The sequence below is a fragment of the Eptatretus burgeri genome, chromosome 15, assembly GCF_056783735.1.
Source record: "Eptatretus burgeri isolate ZD-2024b chromosome 15, Ebu_testis_v1, whole genome shotgun sequence".
NCBI lineage: Eukaryota > Metazoa > Chordata > Myxini > Myxiniformes > Myxinidae > Eptatretus > Eptatretus burgeri.
In genome coordinates, this window is record NC_140975.1 from 66,506,613 (window position 1) to 66,531,778 (window position 25,166).

The 25,166-nt window shown below is 45.0% G+C and overlaps 1 protein-coding gene across 3 annotated transcripts in view; it reads right to left on the reverse strand.

The window, feature by feature from the left end:
- Window positions 1-25,166, reverse strand: part of LOC147012384 (uncharacterized) — a 73,629-nt gene that overhangs the window by 13,482 nt on the left and 34,981 nt on the right. For 2 of the 3 annotated variants that reach the window (XM_085856487.1, XM_085856488.1), the window contains 6 exons: window positions 24,462-24,686; window positions 16,652-16,762; window positions 10,410-10,589; window positions 10,031-10,150; window positions 8,398-8,577; window positions 1,321-1,449 (listed from right to left, as the gene is read on the reverse strand). In XM_085856487.1, the coding sequence (XP_085712613.1) occupies window positions 1,321-1,449; window positions 8,398-8,577; window positions 10,031-10,150; window positions 10,410-10,589; window positions 16,652-16,762; window positions 24,462-24,686 (945 nt within the window). The remainder of the gene's footprint in view (window positions 1-1,320; window positions 1,450-8,397; window positions 8,578-10,030; window positions 10,151-10,409; window positions 10,590-16,651; window positions 16,763-24,461; window positions 24,687-25,166) is intronic. The other variant, XM_085856489.1, reaches the window with a different exon arrangement.

Sequence of the window (25,166 nt, forward strand, 5' to 3'; positions counted from 1 at the left end):
CTCAGAGCCTGAATTTTTTTGATGCCATGAACAAACTTTGGTACGTCTTGGGTGATAAAGGTTGTGGTCAAGTTTCATCAAAATTGTGTGTGCAGTTTCAGAGAAGAGAGCAAATACCTATTTGTGGGGGTCAAACTCCTTCACCTCACCACCCCCCCCCCCCGCCCCATAGACCCCTTTAATGAGTGCAGATTTTGATGCGGTCGATAAACTTTGGTACATCATGAGTGATGAAGATTGTGGTCAAGTTTCATCGAAATTATTTGTGTAGTTTCAGAGAAGAGAGCAAATACCGATTTTACGAGTGGGGGTCAAACACCCCCCCCATAGACTCCCAAAATGAGCATAAATTTTGATGTGGTCAATACACCTTCGTTAGGCATCAGATATGAAGTTTGTAGCCACATTTCATCAAAATCGTGTGTTTAAGTCAAGTGATAATGAATGAAGTGTCAACGGACTGACTGACTGACTCACTCACCTACGGACACCGCTCAATCGCAGAAACTCACCTGACTGAAGTCCAAGTGAGCTAAAGGTGGATAAAATTTGGAAATCAGAATTGCCACGAAAATCTCAAAATACAATTCTTCATTAGTCGCCAACAGTCGGTAACAGTCGCCAACATTCTCCATTATGGAGCTGAGTCTTGGACACTTAACAGAAGTACTTGAAAGCAGACTCGGTCGATGTTACACAAGACTCTTTGGAGCAGCACTAAACATAAATTGGAAACAAACATGTCTTTAATAAAGATGTATATGGTGATCTACCATAGGTTTCTGAATGTTTAAAGGAGCACAGACTTAGGTTTGTTGGGCATTGTAATCGAAGCAAACATGAAATAGTGTCACAACTCGTACCCTGGTCACCAAGCCATGGGTCAAGATATAGCGGTCAACCAGCTCTTACCTACGTTGATCAATTGGAAAGGGATACAGAACTGAAGAAAGAAGTTACCAAGGAACATGGAAGACTGATGCGCGTGGAGAAACCTCATATGTATGCGACTCGGGTCACCCCAATGATGACAGCAACAATTTTTTTTTATCATATCAAAGATTCTCAAGTCTCCATTGGGGCATATGCTGTAAATACTTTATTTAGTCAAAAACGAAGTCACCTGTATGAGTTTGCCCGATCAATCGTCTAAACATGCCGAGACATGTTTGTCGACACCTTCGACAGCACTCGGTTCACTGCCAGCAAGAGTTTTTCCTTGAAGCCACAAAACCTCATTCTTCCCATTCCCCCCACTTCCACCCAGCAACCCGAACGCGCACCTGTTTTTGAAAACTCGTGTCACAACGTATCACACACCTGGTTCTCTGAGCAGCCACCAACTCTGAACTTCATTTTTCCATTTTGTTGCTGCCTTTGTGCTTGCTTCATCAAGCGGCGAAGTCTGCGCATTTCCTTCTGTCTGCACCCAAGCTCCATCACAGCATCCTGGAAAGCAATGAAAACTCACTCGCAGAATGCTCTTATCTCCCAGGTAGAGAACAAATTGAATTCAAATGACAGCAAACGGTTAAATGTGTCCAGTTCGGCAACTACAGGTAAACCTGGCCTCGCTAAGTACGAGCCCAGTTTAGCTAGTAATGAAGAACTCCATTGAAGCCTTCATATAGATGAAACATAAAGGGTTAAACAATGTCAAAAACTATTTTCATTACAATGTTAACAGCCTTTGATCACCAATATCAATAAATGTCTTCATGGTCAGGACAGAAATCAGCACTTTCTTTGAATCTTTGATTTAAATTTTTTTTTAAATAACAATCCCTCTCTGGAATACTATTCATGTATAATATGTGCACCTGAAGTCTGAGAGGAAGGTGCACTTGTAGTGCACTTGCCTTTGAGCTATCTACTCTGGTTTAGAATAGATTTCTGATCCAATTAGAAACCACCAGGATGGTGCTTTACAGACCCGGCATTCTATCAACGACCATGCACTCCTTCGGATAAATGTGAAACTGAGTGTTCCGTCTGCAAGCATCCGATGGTGTATGTTAAGATCCCATGCCACCTTTTCACAAAAAAAGTCTGCCATCGTGCGACTGCACCCCTGCCAAATAACAACTTCCTATTCGAACCTCGCCGAGTCTATTTGCCGAGATAAAATGGCAACAAGATGCTCCAACAACTTTCACGGTCATAGCAGAGATCGACAATTTATAAGAAAAAAGGGGAGGGGGGGGGGAAGAAGAATAAAAAATAAATTTGGAGAAAAACCAACAACAAGATTATGGGATTAAAAAACAAAAACAAATTTAAAACACGGAAACAATGAGGCCATGCAAGTTTTAGAAGACAGCGACCTCGGTCGGAGCATATCGTAAAAACACTCGATCGGCAAAAGTCTTCATCCTTGTGTTGGGGAACTATCATGAGATCCCAATATTACATCACAGCTTTCTTACAGGGGTACAAGGTGTTGTTAGGACAGACATGTATGCGGGGACGAGTCCATTTGTAGTTTTAAAAGTAATCGGCAAAGTTTTCAAATCTATACGCTAATATACAGGGAGCCAGTGAAGTGTCAGTCTTGGGGATTACAGTGAAGTGATCGAAGTTCCAAAAGTGTCCAATAAGCTTTGCAGACATGTTCTGAATGCGCTGCAAAGGGTCAAGAGAAGAGGCAGGTATACCTACCCACAGGAAGTTACTGCCATCCGACCATGATGTGATGAGAGCATGAACCAAAGTTTCAGTAGTCGAGTGTATTGGGACACATTCAAGCATGAGTGTATTGGGACAATATTGAGGAACAAGATTTATTGAGGTCTTCAAAAAGTACATTTAGGACGCAGAGAGTAAAAATACTTGATCTTACCTGATGTCAACTTTAAAACTCCGCATGAAGAAGGAACATCCTGAACTTGTGTTCTTGCGGCCAGCAAGATAATTAATAATCATAAAGATAATATCATGACCCCCACCCCCACCCTGTCATTTCCTTGGGAAGCAGGTTCTTCGAGTGATGATAATCCAAGTATTGGTGGTGGTGGTTTCACACAATGTCAACACTAGAGACCGAGTCGCAGCCGCGATGTTCTTGCGTGATGAAATATCATCAGTGCCTTTGACACTGAAAGAATGGTCACCTTCAGTGGGGAGAACAAGTATTTGATACACTGCCGATTTTGCAGGTTTTCCCACTTACAAAGCACGTAGAGGTCTGTAGTTTTTACCATAGGTACACTTCAACTGTGAAAGACGGAATCTAAAACAAAAATCCTGAAAATCACATTGTATGATTTTTAAATAATTAATTTGCATTTTATTGCATGTAATAAGTATTTGATACATGAGTAAAACAGAACTTAATATTTGGTACAGAAACCTTTGTTTGCAATTTCAGAGATCAGACGTTTCCTGTAGTTCTTAACCAGGTTTGCACAGACTGCAGCAGGGATTTTGGCCCACTCCTCCATACAGATTTTCTCCAGATCCTTCAGGTTTCGGGGCTGTCGCTGGGCAACACAGACTTTCAGCTCCCTCCAAAGATTTTCTATTGGGTTCAGGTCTGGAGACTGGCTAGGCCACTCCAGCACCTTGAGATGCTTCTTATGAAGCCACTCCTTAGTTGCCCTGGCTGTGTGTTTCGGGTCGTTGTCATGCTGGAAGACCCAGCCACGCCCCATCTTCAATGCTCTTGTTGAGGGAAGGAGGTTGTTGGTCAAGATCTCGTGATACATGGCCCCATCCATCCTCCCCTCAATACGGTGCAGTCGTCCTGTCCCCTTTGCAGAAAAGCATCCCCAAAGAATGATGTTTCCACCTCCACGCTTCACGGTTGGGATGGTGTTCTTGGGGTTGTACTCATCCTTCTTCTTCCTCCAAACACGGTGAGTGGAGTTTAAACCAAAAAGCTCTATTTTGGTCTCATCAGACCACATGACCTTCTCCCATTCCTCCTCTGGATCATCCAGATGGTCATTGGCAAACTTCAGACGGGCCTGGACACACGCTGGCTTGAGCAGAGGGACCTTGCATGCGCTGCAGGATTTTAATCCATGATGGCGTGGTGTGTTACTTATGGTTTTCTTTGATACTGTGGTTCCAGCTCTCTTCAGGTCATTGACCAGGTCCTGCCGTGTAGTTCTGGGCTGATCCCTCACCTTTCTCAAGATCATTGAGGCTACACGAGGTGAGATCTTGCATGGAGCCCCAGACCGAGGGAGATTGACTGTTATCTTGAACTTCTTCCGTTTTTTAATAATTGTGCCAACAGTTGTTGCCTTCTCACCAAGCTGCTTGCCTATTGTCCTGTAGCCCATCCCAGCCTTGTGCATGTCTACAATTTTGTCCCTGATGTCCTTAGACAGCTCTCTGGTTTTGCCCATTGTGGAGAGGTTGGAGTCTGATTGATTGAGTGTGGACAGCTGTCTTTTATGCAGATAACGAGTTCAAACAGGTGCAGTTAATACAGGTAATGAGTGGAGAATGGGAGGGCTTCTTGAAGACAAAAAACTCACAGGTCTGTGAGAGCCAGAATTCTTACTGGTTGGTAGGTGATCAAATACTTATTTCATGCAATAAAATGCAAATTAATTATTTAAAAATCATATACAATGTGATTTTCAGGATTTTTGTTTTAGATTCAGTCTTTCACAGTTGAAGTGTACCTATGATAAAAATTACAGACCTCTATGTGCCTTGTAAGTGGGAAAACCTGCAAAATCGGCAGTGTATCAAATACTTGTTCTCCCCACTGTACATCAAGTGATCTCACCAATGATGTGGCGGATAATTGTGTTCCGGAAGTTCTTGTCAAGTTAGATTTGATCAAACAGTGACAACAAGACATTTCATACGTTGAACTGGTTGAGATTCTCATGTTTATTCATGCTGCATGTCAGGGTGACGGGAATCTGCATCTCTCTGCCATTCGTTCCTTGATGGCACGGATGCTTCCTTCCAATAGCGTCAACTATTCAAGGTACCTTCCAATCAACTGGATAGAAATGTACACACTTCGTTGTACTTATCCAGATGTCGACAAATGAACTTCTGAAAGACAAATTTGTCATTCAACACCTGGACAAGTTTGCCTTTTCCCAAGTGGCATGTGATCAGAGCATTGAGCAAACTTGTAACAGAGACATCAAAACTAACAGAAAACACTGACAAGGGAGCATCTCACAGGTGGATTATTTCCCAACCTGAATGACCCTCCACTAATAACCAGTGTTTTTAGATGACAGGAAAGGGGTCGCAGTGCCAAAAACAGCACAAACTAGAATGGCACTCGGTAGAGCGCATACCTCCACCAGGCTGAACAGTTTATATTTTGCATCCCACTGATGACTGATAGGCCGGATCTGGATCCAGAGCCGAACCAAAATCGAATCGGCTTGTTCTTGCAACCGACCCACCCGCGATAGCGCAAGTGAATTTTATGGGAAGGGCAAGGTGAAGGCCATAAAATCGATGCTTTCCCACCACAGATTAATTGAAATGTTTTGGACCATTTGGCACGTCATTTGAATTTGCCATTGTAACAGAGTGTGATCAAAGGAGCACGATCATTTGTACGTGCTCTGCATGGCCACGTGTCAAAATATGTCAACTCGCCAAAGGATTCCCTCTTCAAAACTGATCCGCTGCCACCTCATTCAGATTCACTGAAGAAACATCCCCTTCACATCAACTATCAGGTGAGAATTCATCACGATACTTGGAGCAGTTTCCTGAAGTTCCAAGACCTAACGGACATGGATGGGTCACGGAAGATGGAAAAATGATAAAGTGGACGAACCTTCCTTCCTTCCTTCAGCATCCAAAGGGCATCATTTACCACCGTGGTCCTCTGGATATCAGGAAGCCAGAAATCCATGATTTACAAACCAAAAACGAATTACAATTGGAGTTGTGGGCGTTAGCATGGAGGCGGTGTACATGCAAGTTTCCATTCCGCAGGATCCTCCACCAGACAATTCAGGGAAGCAAATTTATTTCAATTTTCATATACATGATGGTCCCGAGAGGGTTCTTCAAGGTAAGTTTGCTTAATTTTTATCATCAATTGTTAGTCATTACAGTGTTTGAGGTGACAACGTAACAGTTACATTGTACGAGTTGTCCCCAGACTTTACACATCAGCGTCATCGGTCTCACTGTCACCGTCACCTAAACCGACATCTATGGTGAGAGGATTATTGGCACACCACACTGGAACTCTTGAACTGTCATCTTCTTCATCTGCTGGTGGCGCCACTTCACAGATGCATACATGAGTGCATGGCTGCTCTTTTTCACACATGTCCATTTACTGGAACAGTAATCTTCGCAGTTGCAAATGAGACCGTTGAGCAACTCTGGTGCTGAGACTGTCTGACAAATGAGTTTTGGATGGAGCATGTTGCCTGTATCCTTTTCATGCCCATATTCTCTGGGATTAGGGAGACACTGCATGGCTGACGAGGCTCGCCTCCATACCCTGAGCTCGTAACAGCTTCGTCGGATGTGGAGGCAGAAACTGATATCCGTTGATGGCAACTTCTTGCCCACCATGTTCAGTGCCGCTTTCTAACAGTGCATATAATTCAAATTGTTACTATCCTTCCCATACATGGATGACACAAATCTTGAACATGTGACCCTCTCTTCTTCTGATACTGGACCGAGTGCCGAGTGGTTGAAAATTTTGCAGTTGCCGTATCATCTGTACGAAGGCTGTTCGCTTTCCATATCCATGAAATGCACTAACAGTGTCACATCCTGTGACGCAGTAGACTCCGAGCATCCCCTTGGCCCGGATAGATGGTCGATGATGTATGAAGAGGACAAGCACATCTGTGTCAGGGCTCACTACAACTATTGTTCCAACACCCTGATCCGCAGCATGAATAGCATGGAGAACCATTTTAGTGTCGGCCTCTTCTTGGTTCGAGTGGGGCACCGTGACATCCCTTGAAATAGACTCCTGAGTGATTTTTATGGCAACCTCTTCCAGGCCTCCATTAACGAACAGCGACTGCTCGTCACACAGTGCTGCGTATCAGCATTCTACTCTTAAAAAAAAAAATTCTGTGTAGAACTTTGCCAGTCTTGATTTGTTCTCACTTCTGCTGAGAAATCGTTTCCATCTTCTAGGAACATGTCCTTCGCAACGATTTCATGGTTCCTACTAAAAGTAATGTTTTTCCTTAACTGGCAGATTTTGTCATTGGTAACAACTCAATTATAAAATTTGAGATGTCACTTCCCATTCTATACTCAAGCAAAAACAGTAGTTACCAAGTGGTCAGGACAAAAATCGAAAATGAAGCTTTTGTTTGGCTCATGTCTCACGGCCAAGGAGAGAGAGAGAAGACAGAAAAGTGGAAAACAGACAACATCAGATGCTTTGAACTTGAGTTATGGTGTGCAAGATGATTTTCAAAGAGTACATGACCTTTGACCTTTGGCCTGTTCAATCGAAAATTGAATCAGTTCATCTTTGTATTACAGTCCATAAGTGTGTCAAAGTATGCTTGAAATCTCTTGAGTGGTCCTCAAGTTATTGCAGTCACACAGATTTTCAATTAAAGGCAACTTGATCTTCGGCCTTCGACCTTTTGAACCCAAATTCAATAAGATCATCCTTGCAGCACAGTCCGTAGTTACTGTATGCCAGGTTTGGTGAAAATCCCTTTCGCAGTGCCCAAGTTATAGCGGCAATGAAAATCTGCTGCTTTCAAGTAAAAGTCACATGACCTTTGACTGTTCAGTTCATCTTTGAAGCTCAAATGATCTTTGCATCATAATACACCTCTGTGCCAAGCTTGTTTTTAAAAAAAAAATCCCTTAAGTGGTTCACAGTTATCACGGTAACAAAATTGATCAAGGACTGATGGACGTGTGGAAGCATGGACGGATGATAACCAAAAAACACAATGCCTCCAGCAGCGGAGGCATAAAAACAACAACTACACACTGATAAATTAATGAATGAATGTCCTTAACCTCAAATCTGAGTGCGATTGCACCAATGCTTCATGCGAGGAGGGTTCCAATCAGTAGATGTGGCAATCAGATCCGCATGGAGGTTTCAGGTGCTGATGATAACATTCAGGGGGTTTCTCAGCTTGAGGGGTCCCGTGTTTAACATACCAAACAAACCTAGAGTGTGTGGCCAACAAAACAAAAACTTTGCTGACACCGAGCAAAATGCCATATCCGGTAACATCCAAAGAATAAGAACAACCATAGCCAATAGCGTAATGTAATGAGGTACACCCAGGTCTTTAATTTTGCTCGTGGAGACGCAGACGTTGGTTCTGGGTCAGAAAAGTCTGCAGGTACAGACATGGTGGTGAAAGCTCGACTCCGTTTGCAATTATGAAAATGTCTTGCACAGCATCGCAGTTGCTCTGTATATAATGACGTCAGTTTTATCGCACTTACCTCCAGCAAGTCGGCCTGTTGTTTTGTAACCTGCTGTAGCTGAGCAACCTCATCGCACAGATCTTCCATCGTCATCCATGCTCTGTTGCTTTCCCGTTCTGCCTCAGGCACCACTTTCACCAACCTCTTCCTCATGTCCTTTAATTCACATTTCCATTCATCCATCGCAGATAGCAGAGCCTTGAATCACATAAGGGAAACAAAAGGATCAACTATGTAGATTACTGACAAATAACAATTGTTCAATATCGAAGTCGAGTGCAAAGGTTCATTGAAACTGATTATTATCAACAAACTACAAATAGAAAATCGTATTTTTCTCTGGAAACAAAATTCTTTCCACGTAACACATCTGGACATATCTCAATAATTCGACACCGTCTGGCATCATGCCTTACTCTCCAAACTCTCTGCCTTTGGCATCCAAGGCCAAAACCACATCGGGATGACTGACTTCCTCTACTCTCGCAGCCAACGTGTGACTCTCAACAGAACCTTGTTGATCTCCTCTCCTCTCCCTGCCAAGGCTGGAGTGGCCCAAGGCAGTTTTCTGGGCACAGTCCTATTCCTGATCCTCATCAATGACTTCTCCGACTCTGAAAAATCCTGTTTATCTGTCATATTTGCTGATGACTGTACCCTCTGCCATGACATCCCTTATCCATCACACAGGCTGACAAATCTCACACTCTCACTCTCTCTGTGAAAGGACCATCTGACAAAACCTCCTATCTACTTTCTTAACGATCTTCTTGAGGAAGTTCAGTTATTCAAAGTCCTGGGTCTCACTATCAGCCATGATCTTTCTTGGGTAAACCACGTTTCGAAGTTGGAATCCAAAGCCAGCCACCAGCCACTGGGCATCCTCCATCATACAAAGTCCTTCCTTTGCATACCTGAACTCCTATCCACCGACAAGGCCTTTATCCACAGCTTGATGGAGTACTGCTCTACCTTCTGGGCAAGTGCTCTTGCCTCACACCTTTCTCGGCTTCACGCTGTGGAAACCAAGGCATTTAGGATCATTGGAATCTCTCGCGATGAAGCTGAGTCTATGAGCTTATCACTTCGGCATCACAGACAGATCGGTGGTCTCTCTATTCTACCGCCTCCTTTCTGGTCTTGCAGCCTCTGCTCTTTCCATGCTTTGTCCTCCCCAGTTTTCCACAGGGTTCACACGGTCCACCATCAACTCCCTTCTTGTGAAACTACCTAAATCCAGGATCACTGCTCACCTCCATTAATTTGTTATTCTTTTTCCCCCACCTTTGAAATCAACTTTCACATCCTCTTCAGTCTCCTTCTTCCCACCAGGTCTTCAAGACAGCTGTTCACCACCACCTCAGATCATCCCCAATCCAAAACCATGATCTTTTGTACACCCAATAACCTTCGCCAAGCTCAACTCTTTCCAAATTTCCAGTTTTTCTTTTCTGAGTGTTTGGTTCTGTGTCCATCTTGCCCGCCACGTGCGTCCTCCCATACCTCTAATTCTTCCCCACTTCCGTACATTTGTCCAAGTCTACCTCTATTTTGTCCTTCATTCCTGATTCATTCTATGTTCTAGCTCCTCCACGAGCCTTGACTTTGTAGACAAAAAAGAAAAAAAAAATCACGAAAGATCTGGGCCTACCTTCCGCTGCTTGAACTGCTCTTGTAGTTGCAGTATTGAAAGTTGTGCAGATGGCAAAAGGGACTTGGCATAGTCCACAACGGACTGCAGCTTCTTCAATTTGTGCTCTTCGTCTTTCATCTGCGAACATTAAACAGGATGAGCCAGCTGTTTGTTTCCCTTTGTCTCCCATTACAGACTGTTCACACAAGCAAATACTACAGCCAATTCTCCAGTGGCTTTGGATATTTGATCAAAATATCACTGCAAGGCAGCGATGCTGATCTAGCAGGCAACAGAATAGCTAAATGTAACTATTTGGTCAATAAATGTGTTGATGAACGGGTTCACAGACATGAACAACAAAAATAGCACAGATAACAGAGGTGTACATACTTACTTTCACACTGGACAGTTGCACTTGCTCCATAATCCGTTTGCGAGCTCCATTTAGGAAATGATCGACGTCCACCATCCGCTGAACGAGTGTTTCAAGATTGACCACCTTAGATAGGTTTTGAAGGTTATCGTCGATGCTGCATAGGCGAGACGCCAGCCCGGATAGATCGCACATCATAGTCTGGGGTCCAGGGAAGAACGGTCAGCTGCTTGCATTGCTTTATGAAACCCTGTACCCAAAACTACTTTAAAAACGAGAGAAAACGAGCTGAAGAACGTGAACCGACATTCAATAGACGTTGCAATCTCATTGTCCCACGCTGCGCCATAACTTTCAATGAAATGCAAACGTTGAAACATCGAGTGCCCTCTGGGATGCGAAAAATGTAAAATTGTGAATCCGTTTTTCTAAAGCAACAAAATATAAAGAGAGACAGAAACAACTGTGAATGCGTTGCAATAAAAGGAAATATTTGAATGGATTGAGAAAGTGAAATCCATGTATATAATGGAGTGTGTGTGTGTGTGTGTGTGTGTGTGTGTGTGTGTGTGTGTGTGTGTGTGTGTGTGTGTGTGTGTGTGTGTGTGTGTGTGTGTGTGTGTGTGTGTGTATCCGCTCTTCACACATTGGTTGGACAACTGACCTGATGTCCTTCCAGGTAACTTTGTGGTGAACAGCCATCCCGAGCACCCTCAACCTCCCCCCAAAAATTTAAAATGGGAAGTTGAAGCAACTACTACTACTACTACTACTACTACTACTACTACTACGCCATTGCTGTTGTGTTTGCAATTGCTCCACCTCTTTGTACCCACTTTGTACATGTGTGCGGTCTCATGACAGCTGGGACAGCTGGGCCTTGAACCTGAATGAACCTCCGAGTAAGAAACCTGACCTCGGCATTATTGGCGTGGTGGCAGCGGTGTTCCATTCCCCTTGACACTCTTTTACATGAGTCGTATTTTTTACCAGGTGTGGTGCATCTCCACAGCAGAAAAGGTTTTACGAACGCGATCGCTAATCGAAACGTTCACGTACGGTAACGTAATTGCCAACATTAACATTTAATCACTAACGTTTTAGACCAGTTTAGGCGTGTTTGTGGCCTACAACAACCAGAACGTCCATCCACTGGGACCATACTCTGTGCAGAGCGTTGGTGCTGCTTCAGCAGTCTCCTTGGCTATTGGACACAATCCTGGACGGGTCACCACTCCGACAGGAAACCAGAACAGTGTATAGGATTAGCGTGGTCGTTGGGTAAATAGCACCATGGCTGCTCTTCATCTTGCGAAATGGCAATTGGCAATAACTCTTGGGAGTTCGCGCCAAAATCTGACGTATATTATAATCGCTTGACGTGAACTTTGCTCCCTTTCTTGGCGATGACGTCACTTGGCTAAAGAAGACCGCTGCAAACTCAAACAGGCGTTTTGCTCGTGACCCGGCTGAAGTCCCCATGGATCAGCACTGCACTGCCACTCAGAAGAATGCGCACCTCGACCTCATGCCCAATCATCCTGAGCAACTCCACCATCAAGTTGTCGAGGTCAATTGTGGACATCTGGCAGAAGATAAGACAACATTTCGGTTTTTAATTAACAGGCGCTCATTTTTTGGACCTGACGAATATCAGACTTGAGCCGGATGAATGCCTGGAAGGCCTGTTCCAAAGGTTGACTGCCTTTTTTGAAGATAATCTCCTGATGGATGGATGTGGCATGACCCACCACTGAAATGCTATTGCTACAGATGAGGATATGTCAACCGAAGTGTCCCCATTGACCCAGATTACTACCGGTCAACCAAATTGCGCAATCGGTCCCACCATATCAATAAAGCTTATGACGATGTATTTAATCCTCAGATCTCCAAATATAATGGCGCTAGCAGCAATATCAAGGCCTTTTTCAACATGGGTCCAACTCTACCTCCACAGAGAAAGGGGAGACTTCCCAAATGCAATAAGAACAACTTGGATGAATTGAAAGACAAGTTTGATGAACTGGAGGCTGTAGGCATTGTGGCTCAGCCCGAGCACATCAACGTTCACATAGAATACTGAAACCCTTCCTTTCTTATCAGGAAGCCAAGTGGAGGGAGCAGACTCATTACATCCTTTTGGGAGGTAGAGCAGTACAGTAAACCCCAACCCTCCCTGATGCCAAATGTTGACAGCATGCTGTCGCAGATTGCAAAATGGCAGTGTATCATTACCACAGACCTCGTAAAGGCCTTCTATCAGATCTTATTATCTCATGACTATGAAGTTCTGTGGTGTCGCTAACCCATATAAAGGAATCTACATCTACAATAGCTCAGTGATGGGGATGCCCAGCTCAGAGACTTACTTAGTGGAGCTCATGTCTCGGGTCTTGGGGGAGCTTATCCAGGAAGGCGATGTTGCCAAGATGGCTGACAATCTCTACTTGGGTGGTGATAGACCTGAGAGTTCTCTTAATAACTGGTGCTGAGTCTTGTCTGCATTATAACAGAACAACCTGTCACTGTCGATGGCGAAGACTATTATTTGCCCAAGGTCAACAACAGTACTGGGATGGATATGGTGTGACAGAACATTAAGCGCAAGCCCCACAAGGTTGCTAGTCTGGCTGCAGTGGAGCCCCCCTTGACTGTTCTGGCTTTGCTGTCATTTGTGGGAGCATATGAAGTACTCGGTCGAGTCCTAAATGGCTATCCTGGCTTTCTGGATCCCTTAAACATGGCCGCTGCAGGTAAAACATCAAGCGAAAAGATAATGTTTCTTGATGAGTCACTTCATCCCTTCATGGCTGTCCAGAATTCTCTGACAGACTGCAAGATAATCGTGACACCTCCGAATCGTCAGGGACAACCAGCCATTGCAGCCCTCTCATGAACAGATCTTGATCCCCGCTCAGTGATTGATGGGCTGCAAACTGCTTTGTACATCAGGTTCAACCACCCATCGAGACACCGAACGAAGCATGACTTTAACAGGTACTTTTTTGGCTTAGACATCGACAGGGCCACCGATATGGTCTCCTCATCATGTCACCAGTGCCAGTCACCCAAGTATTTGCTTGTGCATCCATATCCCATGTCATCCACCAAGCCAACCACTGCTGATGGGGCATCATATTTCGCAGATACAATGTGCAGGTATCGCCAGGATATATTTGTCCTCTGAGAAACCGTTTCCTCCCACACGTGGAGGAGACTTATTGACGGTGAAAAACATGATCAGCTATGCAATGCTATCCTCACAATGTGTGCAGAGCAACACCCACTTGGAGATAGCCCCATCACCATACGGATTGATCCTGCACCCGGATTTGTTGCCTGAGTTAATGATTCCACATTGGAAAGGCACGGCATCCATTTTCAGGTCACCCAAATCTAAAACTGTAATAAAAATCCAGTGGCTGAACGAGCTTTTGAAGAGCTGGGTCTGGAATGCTTACACTTGTCTCCAGTGGGTGGCCTTGTATCTGCAGTTACTTTCGCCTTAGCTACAGGCAATATGAATCAAGGTATACGCAGAGATGGCCTCTATGCTAGAGAAGTCTGGACTCAACGGGACCAACTCACTGGTGAGTAGTTACCGATATTATATAGACAGTTAGTTTTCAATCAGAATATTAACAGGAAGGAGAACCACATCCTGAGTACTCGTGAGTTGTCTCGTGGCCACTCTTCAACCTCCATAATCTACTTTGATGTCGGTGACCTCGTCTTCCTCCAGGGTGGCAGAGACAAATGCAAAACTCGTGACAAGTATATGGTGACATGGATGTGTCATGACAGTGAATGGTACCAACTCAGAAAATTTACCTGTTTTCAGTTTCATAGCAAAGTCTATGCGACTGCTATCCTGTTGTGTCTACGTTAATGGGCCAGGCTCGCCACTGTCCTGTTTGAGGCTGAAATGTAACTTCGGAGCCAGAGTCCGATTCTGAGCCTACCTCACCACACCATCTCCCACAGGACACAGCAGGCTCTGCCATGCCCATGCAGAGTCCATCTCACAACAGGAGGTCTCATCGATACAGTGGGTCCTGCCCAATCGTATTTGATATGCTGCCCACACCACCAGAAGCTATTTTCAAACCACCATTTACACCCACTGGTGGCATCTCGGCTGCTGAACCGGACGGTCCGAAGGAGGCTGCTTCTCCACCTTTGCAGAGGTTGGCCGATTCACGCCACCCTCCAGCATGGCAGTGTCATGAAGAGTGGCTCATGGAGTCGAGTGAAGGACCAAGAGAGCTTTAGTGTCGTTGGTTTTATTCCCCTCGGTCTCAGTTGCAAGTGTCTGTCGTACCTCTCACAACATGGTCTTCTTGCCTCATTTGGGTACTTTGCTGGGACTTCAACATGCTTCCTTGTAATAGTGTCCTTTTCACACTGCGATACTGTGTCCCTTACAGGTGTTGTTCATTGTTCATATGAGGGTTTATTCATTACCCTGCAGGAAGACATGAGGCAGTTGCGCTATTGCTGTTGTGGTTGCGTTGCTCCAGCCCTTGCACCCGCTTCATGCATGTGCGTGGTCTCTCAGCAGCTGGGCCTTGTACCAAGTGGTGTTACCTGACTAAACCTCTGTGTGAGAAACCAGACCTCTTGGTATTATGGGCGCTTTTTCTTTCAGGCCCCAATGAATCCCACTTGATTGTGGAGTCAGCTGCACAACTGTTACCTCTCCAGACCCTTCAACCCTGAGAATCCTCTCTCTGCAACTCCAACCTCAGTCATGTCCCTCTCCAACAATCCCTTTCCACCTCAGATTTTGTCTACTTCTAGTCCTCCTACCAAACTGTATCCATACTAAAAGCCTGCTTGACCATATTCCCCTCCTTACTGAGCAAGTGCTCCAACCAACACAGACATGCCTCTTCACTAATCTCCGCACCACCTGATGTCATCATGGCTCTTCTCTTCCCTCATGGAGATTCCCATCAGCCCTCTGAACATCTGTGTTTCTACATCCTCTTCAGAAATCTCTCATCTTCCTTACTAGAGTTCAAAACCTCTGATTTATGCTGGTCTGTCACTCTGTTCAATCCCATTCTTCCCTCCAGGCCTTCAAAACAGCCGTTCACCACCACCTCTTATCGTCCCCCATCCAAATCCTCGATCTTTTCGACCCCCGTTAATCCACCCCTAACCCACCTCCTTCCACAGATCTAATGTCTCTGTTCCCCACTATTTTGTCCTTACCACTCTCACCCCTCTTGTCTCATGCCCCCCTCACTGTGCGTTGTGTGTTAGCTCTCATACGAGCCTCGACAAGGTATACAAAAAATTAAAAAAGGAGCAAGGAGCTGGCTGCCTGCCATTTCAGAGGCAAAAATAATTTGTGGCACCTCGGATGGTGGGGACAGGATGGATCGACTCGACCCTAGAACCTCAAGACAGTGACAGAGTCCTCCTTCTACGTCATCTGCTTGTTTGAGGCAGCTGAGGCCTGGCCACCTCAGCATCATGGCTTGACTTTAGTGTGGAGTTCGCCAAGGGGAAAAAAAAAATCCCTTTGAGCTGAGAGTTCGGAGGTCAGCAGGAAAGCAAAGGCACCGAGGGACATCGTGGCATTGATCGTTCTGACCTCGCTCACCCTAATGGCTGCAATCGGACCTCATACCTTGAGACCTCACCACGGGAGTGGGATCAGCGATTCTGGCTGTGGTTTAGGGCCAACACTGGCTTTCTCGTCCATAGGGGCCCATTGGCCGAGGGTCATTTGCTGTGCATATGTAAATGTCATTGCTGGAACCCCTAATTCAATTAGTGCTTGCCTTTTTTTTTTGCTTTCTACTTTTGCCTGTCGTAAGACATACCTTCTTCTTCTTCTTCACCATCATAATCTCTCTCTTTCATTTCTATCTCTCACATCCTCAATGCAACCCCACCGCAATCCGACCCTCCTGTCCAGACATTAGTTGGTGGACGTTAAATATCACACAGTATCCTTCGCGAAGAGTAAGAGAGCCATCGCAGGCACCCTGAACAAATTCCAAATTCCTGCTCTAACCTTCAGGGGGCACTACTCCACCTACAGGGGTGAGCAGTAAAACTGCTCTCCCAGCAATGATTCAAACAATGGGATGAAAAACATCACAAAAATCTTTACGAGTGATCATTAGATGGTATATTCGGTTTAGTGAGATGTTAATGGTTGGATGTTGTTCTGAAACACCACACACAATGCTGAGGAACAAAAAGATACACCTTTTCTTTTTTTCATCACCACTAGGCATTTTTACCTTGAGTGTGGCATCACTCATTCTCTCATTGTCAAGGATGGCCTCGACCTTTTGAACCCGAGCAATCACCAGAGACTGTATTTCTTCACAATCAGCGAGGGTGGAAGATGCCTGTGGAACACCAATTAATCAAATCCTTCCACCGGACTCCAGAAACAACACAATATAGCAAGTTAGTCGAAGGCGTCTGCGCCGACATGTGACTAAAATTGCGAGAAGACTTCATAATGAACAGTTCTCAGAATGAGTCACTTGTTTCCATCAGGAGACACTGGTTGCAGTTTTCAGGCAAGCGATCAAAATCATAATCAGTGATGACATTAAAGATACTCATCTTGATATATTGGAGGGAAAGTACTGTGTGTGTGTGTGTGTGTGTGTGTGTGTGTGTGTGTGTGTGTGTGTGTGTGTGTGTGTGTGTTTCATCCACTACTCTTAGAGGATTTGACTTTGGAAGATGAAACTTTCAGAGATTAATAAGGACATCCTGATGTTGCGCATGTGCAAGTTTCATTCGATTCCATCAAATTTGGAAGAAAAGTTTTTTTCACCCATCTTGTGCATATTATTCCTAGTTGGGGGGGGGGGAGGAGCAGAGTCAATTGGAATTATTCAAACTACGTTAGCACGATGTATTATATACGAGCAAAGGTACCCGGCGTTGCCGGGAAACGCTGGGTCACTCCTCCCACCCTTCCCTTCCCTCCTTCTATCCTTCCCCTGTCTCCTCCCACCACACCCTTTCCCTACACCACACCCCTCCCTGTCACTCCACCCTCTCGCACCAAACTCACACACCACTCCTGGGCAACGCTGGATCCCTCCTCCCACTTCTTCCTCCACCTCCTCCCACCCCACCCCCTTCCTCCAGACTCCCACCCCACCTATTCCCCTCCCTCCTCCCATAAAGGTACCCGGTCTTGCCCGGGATCTCACGTACATCTATTGAACTCCCACAACGAAGCACATATTTAGAGGCCATCAAGGGCCATAACATGAAGATTGTTTGGTGTTCCAACTCAAGAGCAGGCCACATATAGTTGACCATGTGAAAAAGATATTTGAAATCTGTTTTGTTGTCAGACAATCGCAACGCACTCTCTCAACAACTATATAGGTATACAGATCAAAATAGCTCGTTTTTAAATTTTCACAATTGAGCGGAAACTTTTGAGAGTACATTAATTAATATATTGTTGCGGATTCGCGCCCGCCGGCGTGCAGACGGCAACGTAACTCGAATCGCGGCACGTCGCCCACCGGACGGACAATCCAGTTGTGACCCTCTCGGACTAACGCCGGGAACTAGTCACGGGTGGACCTTTCGGTCTCACCGCGATCGTGCCAATCGGCCCCCGCGTGGGATAGGGTTGCTCGCCAAATTCGACCTACCTAAGTACCCACACGGAGGGTAGACCGGGCGATCGCACCTCGCGGCAGGTCGACTTCGGACACGGGCCACTTTAAGCGACCCGTTCCGTACTATCGGGATAACCGAGCGGTGTTATTCGTCGGCCTCGACGGTTCGATTAATTATCGGGCGTTTTAGCCCACGACCAACCCTTTACGTGAAGCAAGATGGAGATTCAATAGAGGAAAAGACGAAGCGAAGCGGGAAAACAGTTCAACAATAAGCACATTTATTTCGCGATGAACGGAAAGCACACATATACAATTACACCAAAAGCAAATGTAAAAGAAGAAGACAATGCAATATTACACAAAAAGCAAATGCAACAATGCAGATCTAACCGACTACCGGGCACACGGCAACACTGATACAATTTTACTTCACAGACGGCGGCGACAACACATATTCCCAAAGCAAAAGAAAAGGAACTGCCCTCAAGGATGAGGAGGGCCTGGGGCCGAGACCGGGTCGGGCCAACCCGTCTGATGATGAGACGCGAAGTGGCGGTGGTGCCTCAACTCCGCAGGCCTCGCGGACAGTGTCTGGTAGGGGGTGGGAAAGGGGCCCCCTTTGTCGCACTATCTCAGCGCGGGGGGAAAACAGGAGGGGGTTGCTGATGCTCGGGGGAAGGAGGATATCACCCTGTCTCGGGTCCCGCGGCGAGCGTCTCCTCCTCCACCTCGGTCGCGTTGCTGGCCTCTCCCTCTGCAGCTCCCGGCACCGACGCGAGCACCCCCTCGTCCCCTTCGCCGCCACCACCTCTCCACAGCTCCATCTACTCGCCCTCTCCGTCTCCTCTCTTGGCTCGTCCCAACTCTTCACTCTTGACTTCTCCCACTTCTTTCCAGCTCCACCGACGACTCTCTTGAACTCCGCACAACTCCTTTACTGAACTCTTCCTTGACTGACGAACGCAGCCGTTTATATAAGCCCCGTGGCTTCGCTCTTTCACCCTTGACCCTCTGCCTCCGACCCTTCACCTCTCTAACTGGCTCCCCATTGGCCCGAGGAAAAGTGGGCATGAATGCTTTTTGATTCATGTATTTGCATATAGCGACCGCCCTCCAACGCCCTGGAGGCGGGGCCAAATCGCCCCTCGCTCACCGATTGGACGGAACAAAAGTGGGCGTGAGTCGTTTTTGATCCGTTTTTCTTCGGAAAGTCTGTGATGTCTCTGAATACGCTGCTCGGTGCGCGCCCTGCACGAGTCCAGTATCGGTGCCCACGAGTGGCGCGAGATGGTGTGGATGCGATGGTGGCGAGTTGTGACGGTAAAGGTCGTGGCTGTTGTTGTGAAGCGGCGTTGTGGTTGGTGGTTGTTGTTGTGAGGCGGCGTTGTGGTTGTTGTTGTGAAGCGGCGTTGTGGTTGGTGGTTGTTGTTGTGAAGCGGCGTTGTGGTTGGTGGTTGTTGTTGTTGTGAAGCGGCGTTGCGGTTGGTGGTTGTTGTTGTGAAGCGGCGTTGTGGTTGGTGGTTGTTGTTGTGATGGCTGTTGAGACGTGGTTGGTGGTGGTAGTAATGGCGGCTGGTCCAAAATAAAGATAGTAAAAGAAAAACGGCTATCCTGAAGAGTCGCAGCCCGACTGAATGACATTTATTCCCTCTAAACAACGGGTTTGGGCCTAACTACACATATACTTACAGAGATATCTCACCTAAGGGACCTGAATGGTGGTTTGCGAATTTCGTCAACCACAACAATATTATTACAATAAAAAACTATACATTGGGGTCTGGTCGTCATCTTTTTTTTTTCCTGTGCAGCACAAGGCAGCAAATAGCATCATTGACTGAGGGTGTGGCAGTGCTGCTGATGCAGTGCCCTGTAGATTAGAGCAGTGATTTGGAATTTGGTCAGAAGGCTGAAGATAGCTCCCCTACTCTTCAGGAAGGATACTGCGAACGGATCATTAATGTCCACCAACGAATTCCAGCATGTCCACCAACGAATTAATTCCAGTTAAAGTCCATTTGAGGGACATCACACACAATTATTAATCGCCCTGCCTGTGAAACACCAGGATTTTGATTTATAGCTGGGTTGAGATTCAAACCCAGGCTAGACAGCTTTGAGCAAGTGTGTGTACCTCAGCCATCCTGCCGCGGAGTGAGAATGCATACATTGTGAAAACATTTTTCAATTCTCTCTTGAACTCCTAGTTCGCCGAACTCATTCTAATCCTCCAATTTATTTTGCCTTCCAAACTGCAGGGATTTCCTCATGGAGAACCGAGCCGCGGTCGCCATGCCCAGTGCTCATGCTATGGAGCTTTCGCCGGCTTAAAAAATGATTTTTGTTTCACTCAATGAAGTTACACTTCAGGCATATTCGTTTATCTTTTCTTCACTCAATATAATTGTTGCAAAAGTAAAAAAAAAGTTAAGTTTAATGGTTTAGCAATTTCACGTTCTTTTGTAAATATTAGTACGTGCCCGTACGTGCAAAAAAAAAAGGAAAAAAAAGAAAAAGAAAAAAGAAGAAGAATTGTGACGTCAATTGTGACGTCATAGCACCGTGTACTGTCATTGGTTTGGTAAATAAATGGCCAAAACTTGGGAACCACTTGTCCGATTAATATCGGACATTGAAAAGGCACATCCACAGGGACCCAGCAATATACCTGGCAAGTTTCAATTAGATCAGGCCAGTGGTTGTCGAGAAACAGCGGTCGCAGACACACACACACACACACACACACACACACACACACACACACACACACACACACACACACACACACACACACACACACACACACACACACACACACACACACACACACACACACACACACAGCTGGAATTATAGATAGACTAGTACGTGCCCGTACGTGCATGGCCGAACGTGCAAAAAAAAATAAAAAAAAAAAACTTTAAAACCGCGAGCCAGAAACAACAACCACACAGGCCGTTCCTTCGCTCTCACGTGCCCGTACATGCGTAGCCGTACGTGCGTGGCCTGGAAGTTCGCATATCACAGTTACGATTGTTCACAATTTAGATTTAATGGCCAATTATTCAATTAGCGCCAACGTATTTTGCCTTTTCGCAATGTCATCGCAAGGAAAAACACAAAGAGAAGAGAGAGATAGAGATAGAGATAGAGATAGAGATAGAGATAGAGATAGAGATAGAGATAGAGATAGAGATAGAGATAGAGATAGAGATAGAGATAGAGATAGAGATAGAGATAGAGATAGAGATAGAGATAGAGATAGAGATAGAGATAGAGATAGAGATAGAGATAGAGATAGAGATAGAGATAGAGATAGAGATAGAGATAGAGATAGAGATAGAGATAGAGATAGAGATAGAGATAGAGATAGAGATAGAGATAGAGAGAGAGAGAGAGAGAGAGAGAGAGAGAGAGAGAGAGACAGAGACAGAGACAGAGACAGAGACAGAGACAGAGACAGAGACAGAGACAGAGACAGAGACAGAGACAGAGACAGAGACAGAGACAGAGACAGAGACAGAGACAGAGAGAAAAAATAAAACTTTCAAACAACCATACAGGCCATTCCTTCGCTCTCGTAAACGACGTGCGACGCCATTTTCTGGGGGAAAGAAAGTACCAAAACAGCAACAAAAAACATCTAAAAGGTACCAAAAAACACTTGTTGTTTAAATTTGGTCTCCTACTTGCTTATTTTTGATCATAAGTTATCACGTGTTTAAAATTTACTTCCTGGTTCGGAGCATACCAGCTCACTCTGCTGTTACCGAAATTTATGCACCGTCTAATATGAAAATGATCATAACTTGTGGCATTGTGTTTATCTATAAATGTGCATAAGAAATCGAGAAATTATTAGAATACACAAAGTCATCACTATCCGGAAGCCCGTACGTTGTAACCCGTAATGGGGAACGCGGCTGAGGATCTCTTCCCCATCGGCCATGCCTACGCAGCAACGTGTCCTGTCATTGCTTGGTAAATAAATGGCCATAACTTGGGAAGCACTTGTCCGATTAATATCAAACCTTGAAAAGGCACATCCTCAGGTCCCCAGCAATATACCTGGCCAGTTTCAATTAGATCGGACCAGTGGTTGGCGAGAAACAGCGGTCACAGACACACACACACACACACACACACACACACACACACACACACACACACACACCTGCAATTATAGATAGATGGTGAAGGTGGAAGGATACATCGCCTTCCTTAAACAAATACGCTTATATGCTTAGTTAGAAGAATTAGTAATTTTCTTAACATTTTCAGATTTCACTGAAGATTTCAACACTTATTTAGTCCACAAGATCCAATCGTCAAATCCAAAATCATATTTAGATTATATACTTTAATTAGTCCGTGAGAATCGATAGTCATTCCGAGGCAAGGCCTTTTTAGTAGGCCGAATCAAAATGGCGGCTCAAACTCCTACGAGGTGAAGTTAGCCTGACCAAGAATAAGCCTTTCATGAAGATAAGCTGTTAATTATCTTCAAAAGGGGTGTTTTAATTAACCCAAACACCCAATCTTCACTCATGCACTCCATTGCAATTCCCTTAGTGCGCAGCCAAAGTTTCAGGCTGATGGGTTTCATGGTCTTGGAGTTATGGAGGAAACACCCAATGAAACACACACACACTGACAGTTATTTTTATAGATGCACATAGGCACCACACACGTTTTCCATTCGTATACGTAATTCGGGTTATTTTTATTTTTGAGCGTTTGAGGCAGCAATCTGTTGTCCGAAGAACGTGTTGCATGCTTGCAACAAGATCGCCGGTGGGCGTGGGTATTCTGCTAGTTATCATAAACACAAGGAAAAGGGTGGAAAACTCATGTTAATAAATGTTTTTAACAACCAGCGCAATGAAGTGGGAAAAAAATTTCCTTCACTCTACAAGATTACTTTATCTGCATGCTATGTTATACACTCTTAAAGTGGAAACTGTTTCGGGAGATCGTTTTGTCTCAAGGACTCCGAAGTGGTCAAGATGTGTTCCAATGGTCAAATAAATTGCTCCTTTCATAAGACTAACATATTGCCAAATGAACCGTACTGTGAAAAAACAATCGCTATTGCCTCGTTTGTACATTTGTCAATGTCTGACATAAACATAGGAACTCGAATGATGGTACAGGCATGTATAACTAGGATGTGTGGTCAAGTTGGTGCCCTCTTTTGCTCTGACGAAGGGTTAACACCCAAAAAGTGAGCCTCCTGATGGTAGTTGGCATCTACCTCCATCGACCTGCTCATTTCATCAATCATAATAGTTTGATTTCTTTGCAGAGAGCTCGACACGACAGAAAAAGCAAGCATGTGCCAAACTGCACCGAGATGGCCGCATGTGTTTATCAACTTCGAGTTTATTATCATCAGCCATCAGTCTCAAACATGGCGATTCCATGCACTACAGACCAAAAGTATGGACAATTTTTGTCAAAACCAACGTATGGCTTACCAAAAGCATGAGCATGCCTCGATTTACTCTCTTTTAAGCCATAGCAGAGCATGTGGTTGATCGTCAACCCAACTATGAACCATCACTCTGGGGCTTTGCATAAATGAGTGTGCCACACATCGTATGGGGCATTCATCTGAGTGTTCTGTCTGCCAGCACATACTTTGGTCGAACATTGAGTGCACCCATCTCCAATGGATGTTAAACATCCCATAGAACCTTGCTTGGACATTGCCTGCACACACCTCTAGTTGATGTTAAAGACCCCAACCTTGGTAGGACATTGCATGCACACACACCTCCAGTGGATGTTAAAGACCCCACAGTACCTTGGCACAGACTACAAACGAGCCAGTGGACAGCCTCCGTACGCTGCCAAATGCTTGTACAAGTGCAGTTTGTTTTATATCCATCATAGTATCATGCACAGGAGTAAAGATGAAATTTCAGGACAACACATGAATAAACTTCATGTTCAATGAAAACAAGTTCATTGGTTGTGTAGCTTCAAATTAAATTATTCTCTATTTACCATCTTTACCACGCAATTCCAAAATGGTGTCTTTCTTTGTGATAAACAATCTCTTAAACGGTGCAAGGAAATGTAGACGAAAGAAAAGCCAACCCTGTCCACCGAGACGAGCGTGGTGGCACTACCCGCATGACAAGACGAATACAACAAATTTCGATACACAAGGAAGGGAGAAAACAACCCATAATAGAGCCTTTTATTAATTATTTTATTTACTTTTTTTGCAGTGAGTCAAGGGTGGAGTAATGAGGAAGTGGCTCTGAAAAATGAGGAATAAATCATTCAAAGAGGAGGGAGGAGGGGAATAAAAAGTCAGCTCTCTGGAGTCAAATCAAATATCAGCTTACAAGTCTCCTTCCTGTCAAAAAAGGTAATATGGTCATGATAAAATGGCAACAAAGATCTATTTCTATAAGATTATTATCAACATAACTCTCACCTTCTGCAGTAAGGAGGTACGATGCTCAGCATACAGGTGCAGCTTTCGGTATAACTGGCGGAGGGGCAGTAAAGCCTTGCTTAGGATGTCATGCTCAGAAATGGTCGATCCATGGGCCTCGTAGAGAGCTTTCTCTTCCGTCATGCTCTCTGTGCAAGCCTCCGCCAGCAGAGACTCCAGGCAGTCCAGTTCATAGCGGCAGTTGTCGAGTGACACCCACGTGCACTATGCCACACCAATACAGAATTAAAACACCACAATTGCATCCATACCCTCCTTATTTATGCAAATCATTGTCGAGTCAAACAAGCACATGCTAAAAGACAACCGGTAGCAATGTTTACTCGTCATTGATATGATGCTCAAATTTCCCTAACACGTTCGATCATCGTCAGTAATTGCACAATGGACTAGGATTTATTTTGACTAGGATTTAATATTTATTTTGACAAACCAGGACATGACATCATCATCATAAACTTTAACAATGCGATTGATGAAGTTCAGTCATTCAAACTCTTGGGTCTCACTGTCAGCCATGATATTTCTTGGGCAAACCACAATTCAAAGTTGGCCTCCAAAGCCAGCCACTGGGCATCCTCCATCATACAAAGTGCTAACTTGGCACACCTGAACTCCTGTTCACCTACAGGGCCTTCAACTGCAGCTTGATGGAATACTGCTCTCCCCTCTGGGCTGGCTCCC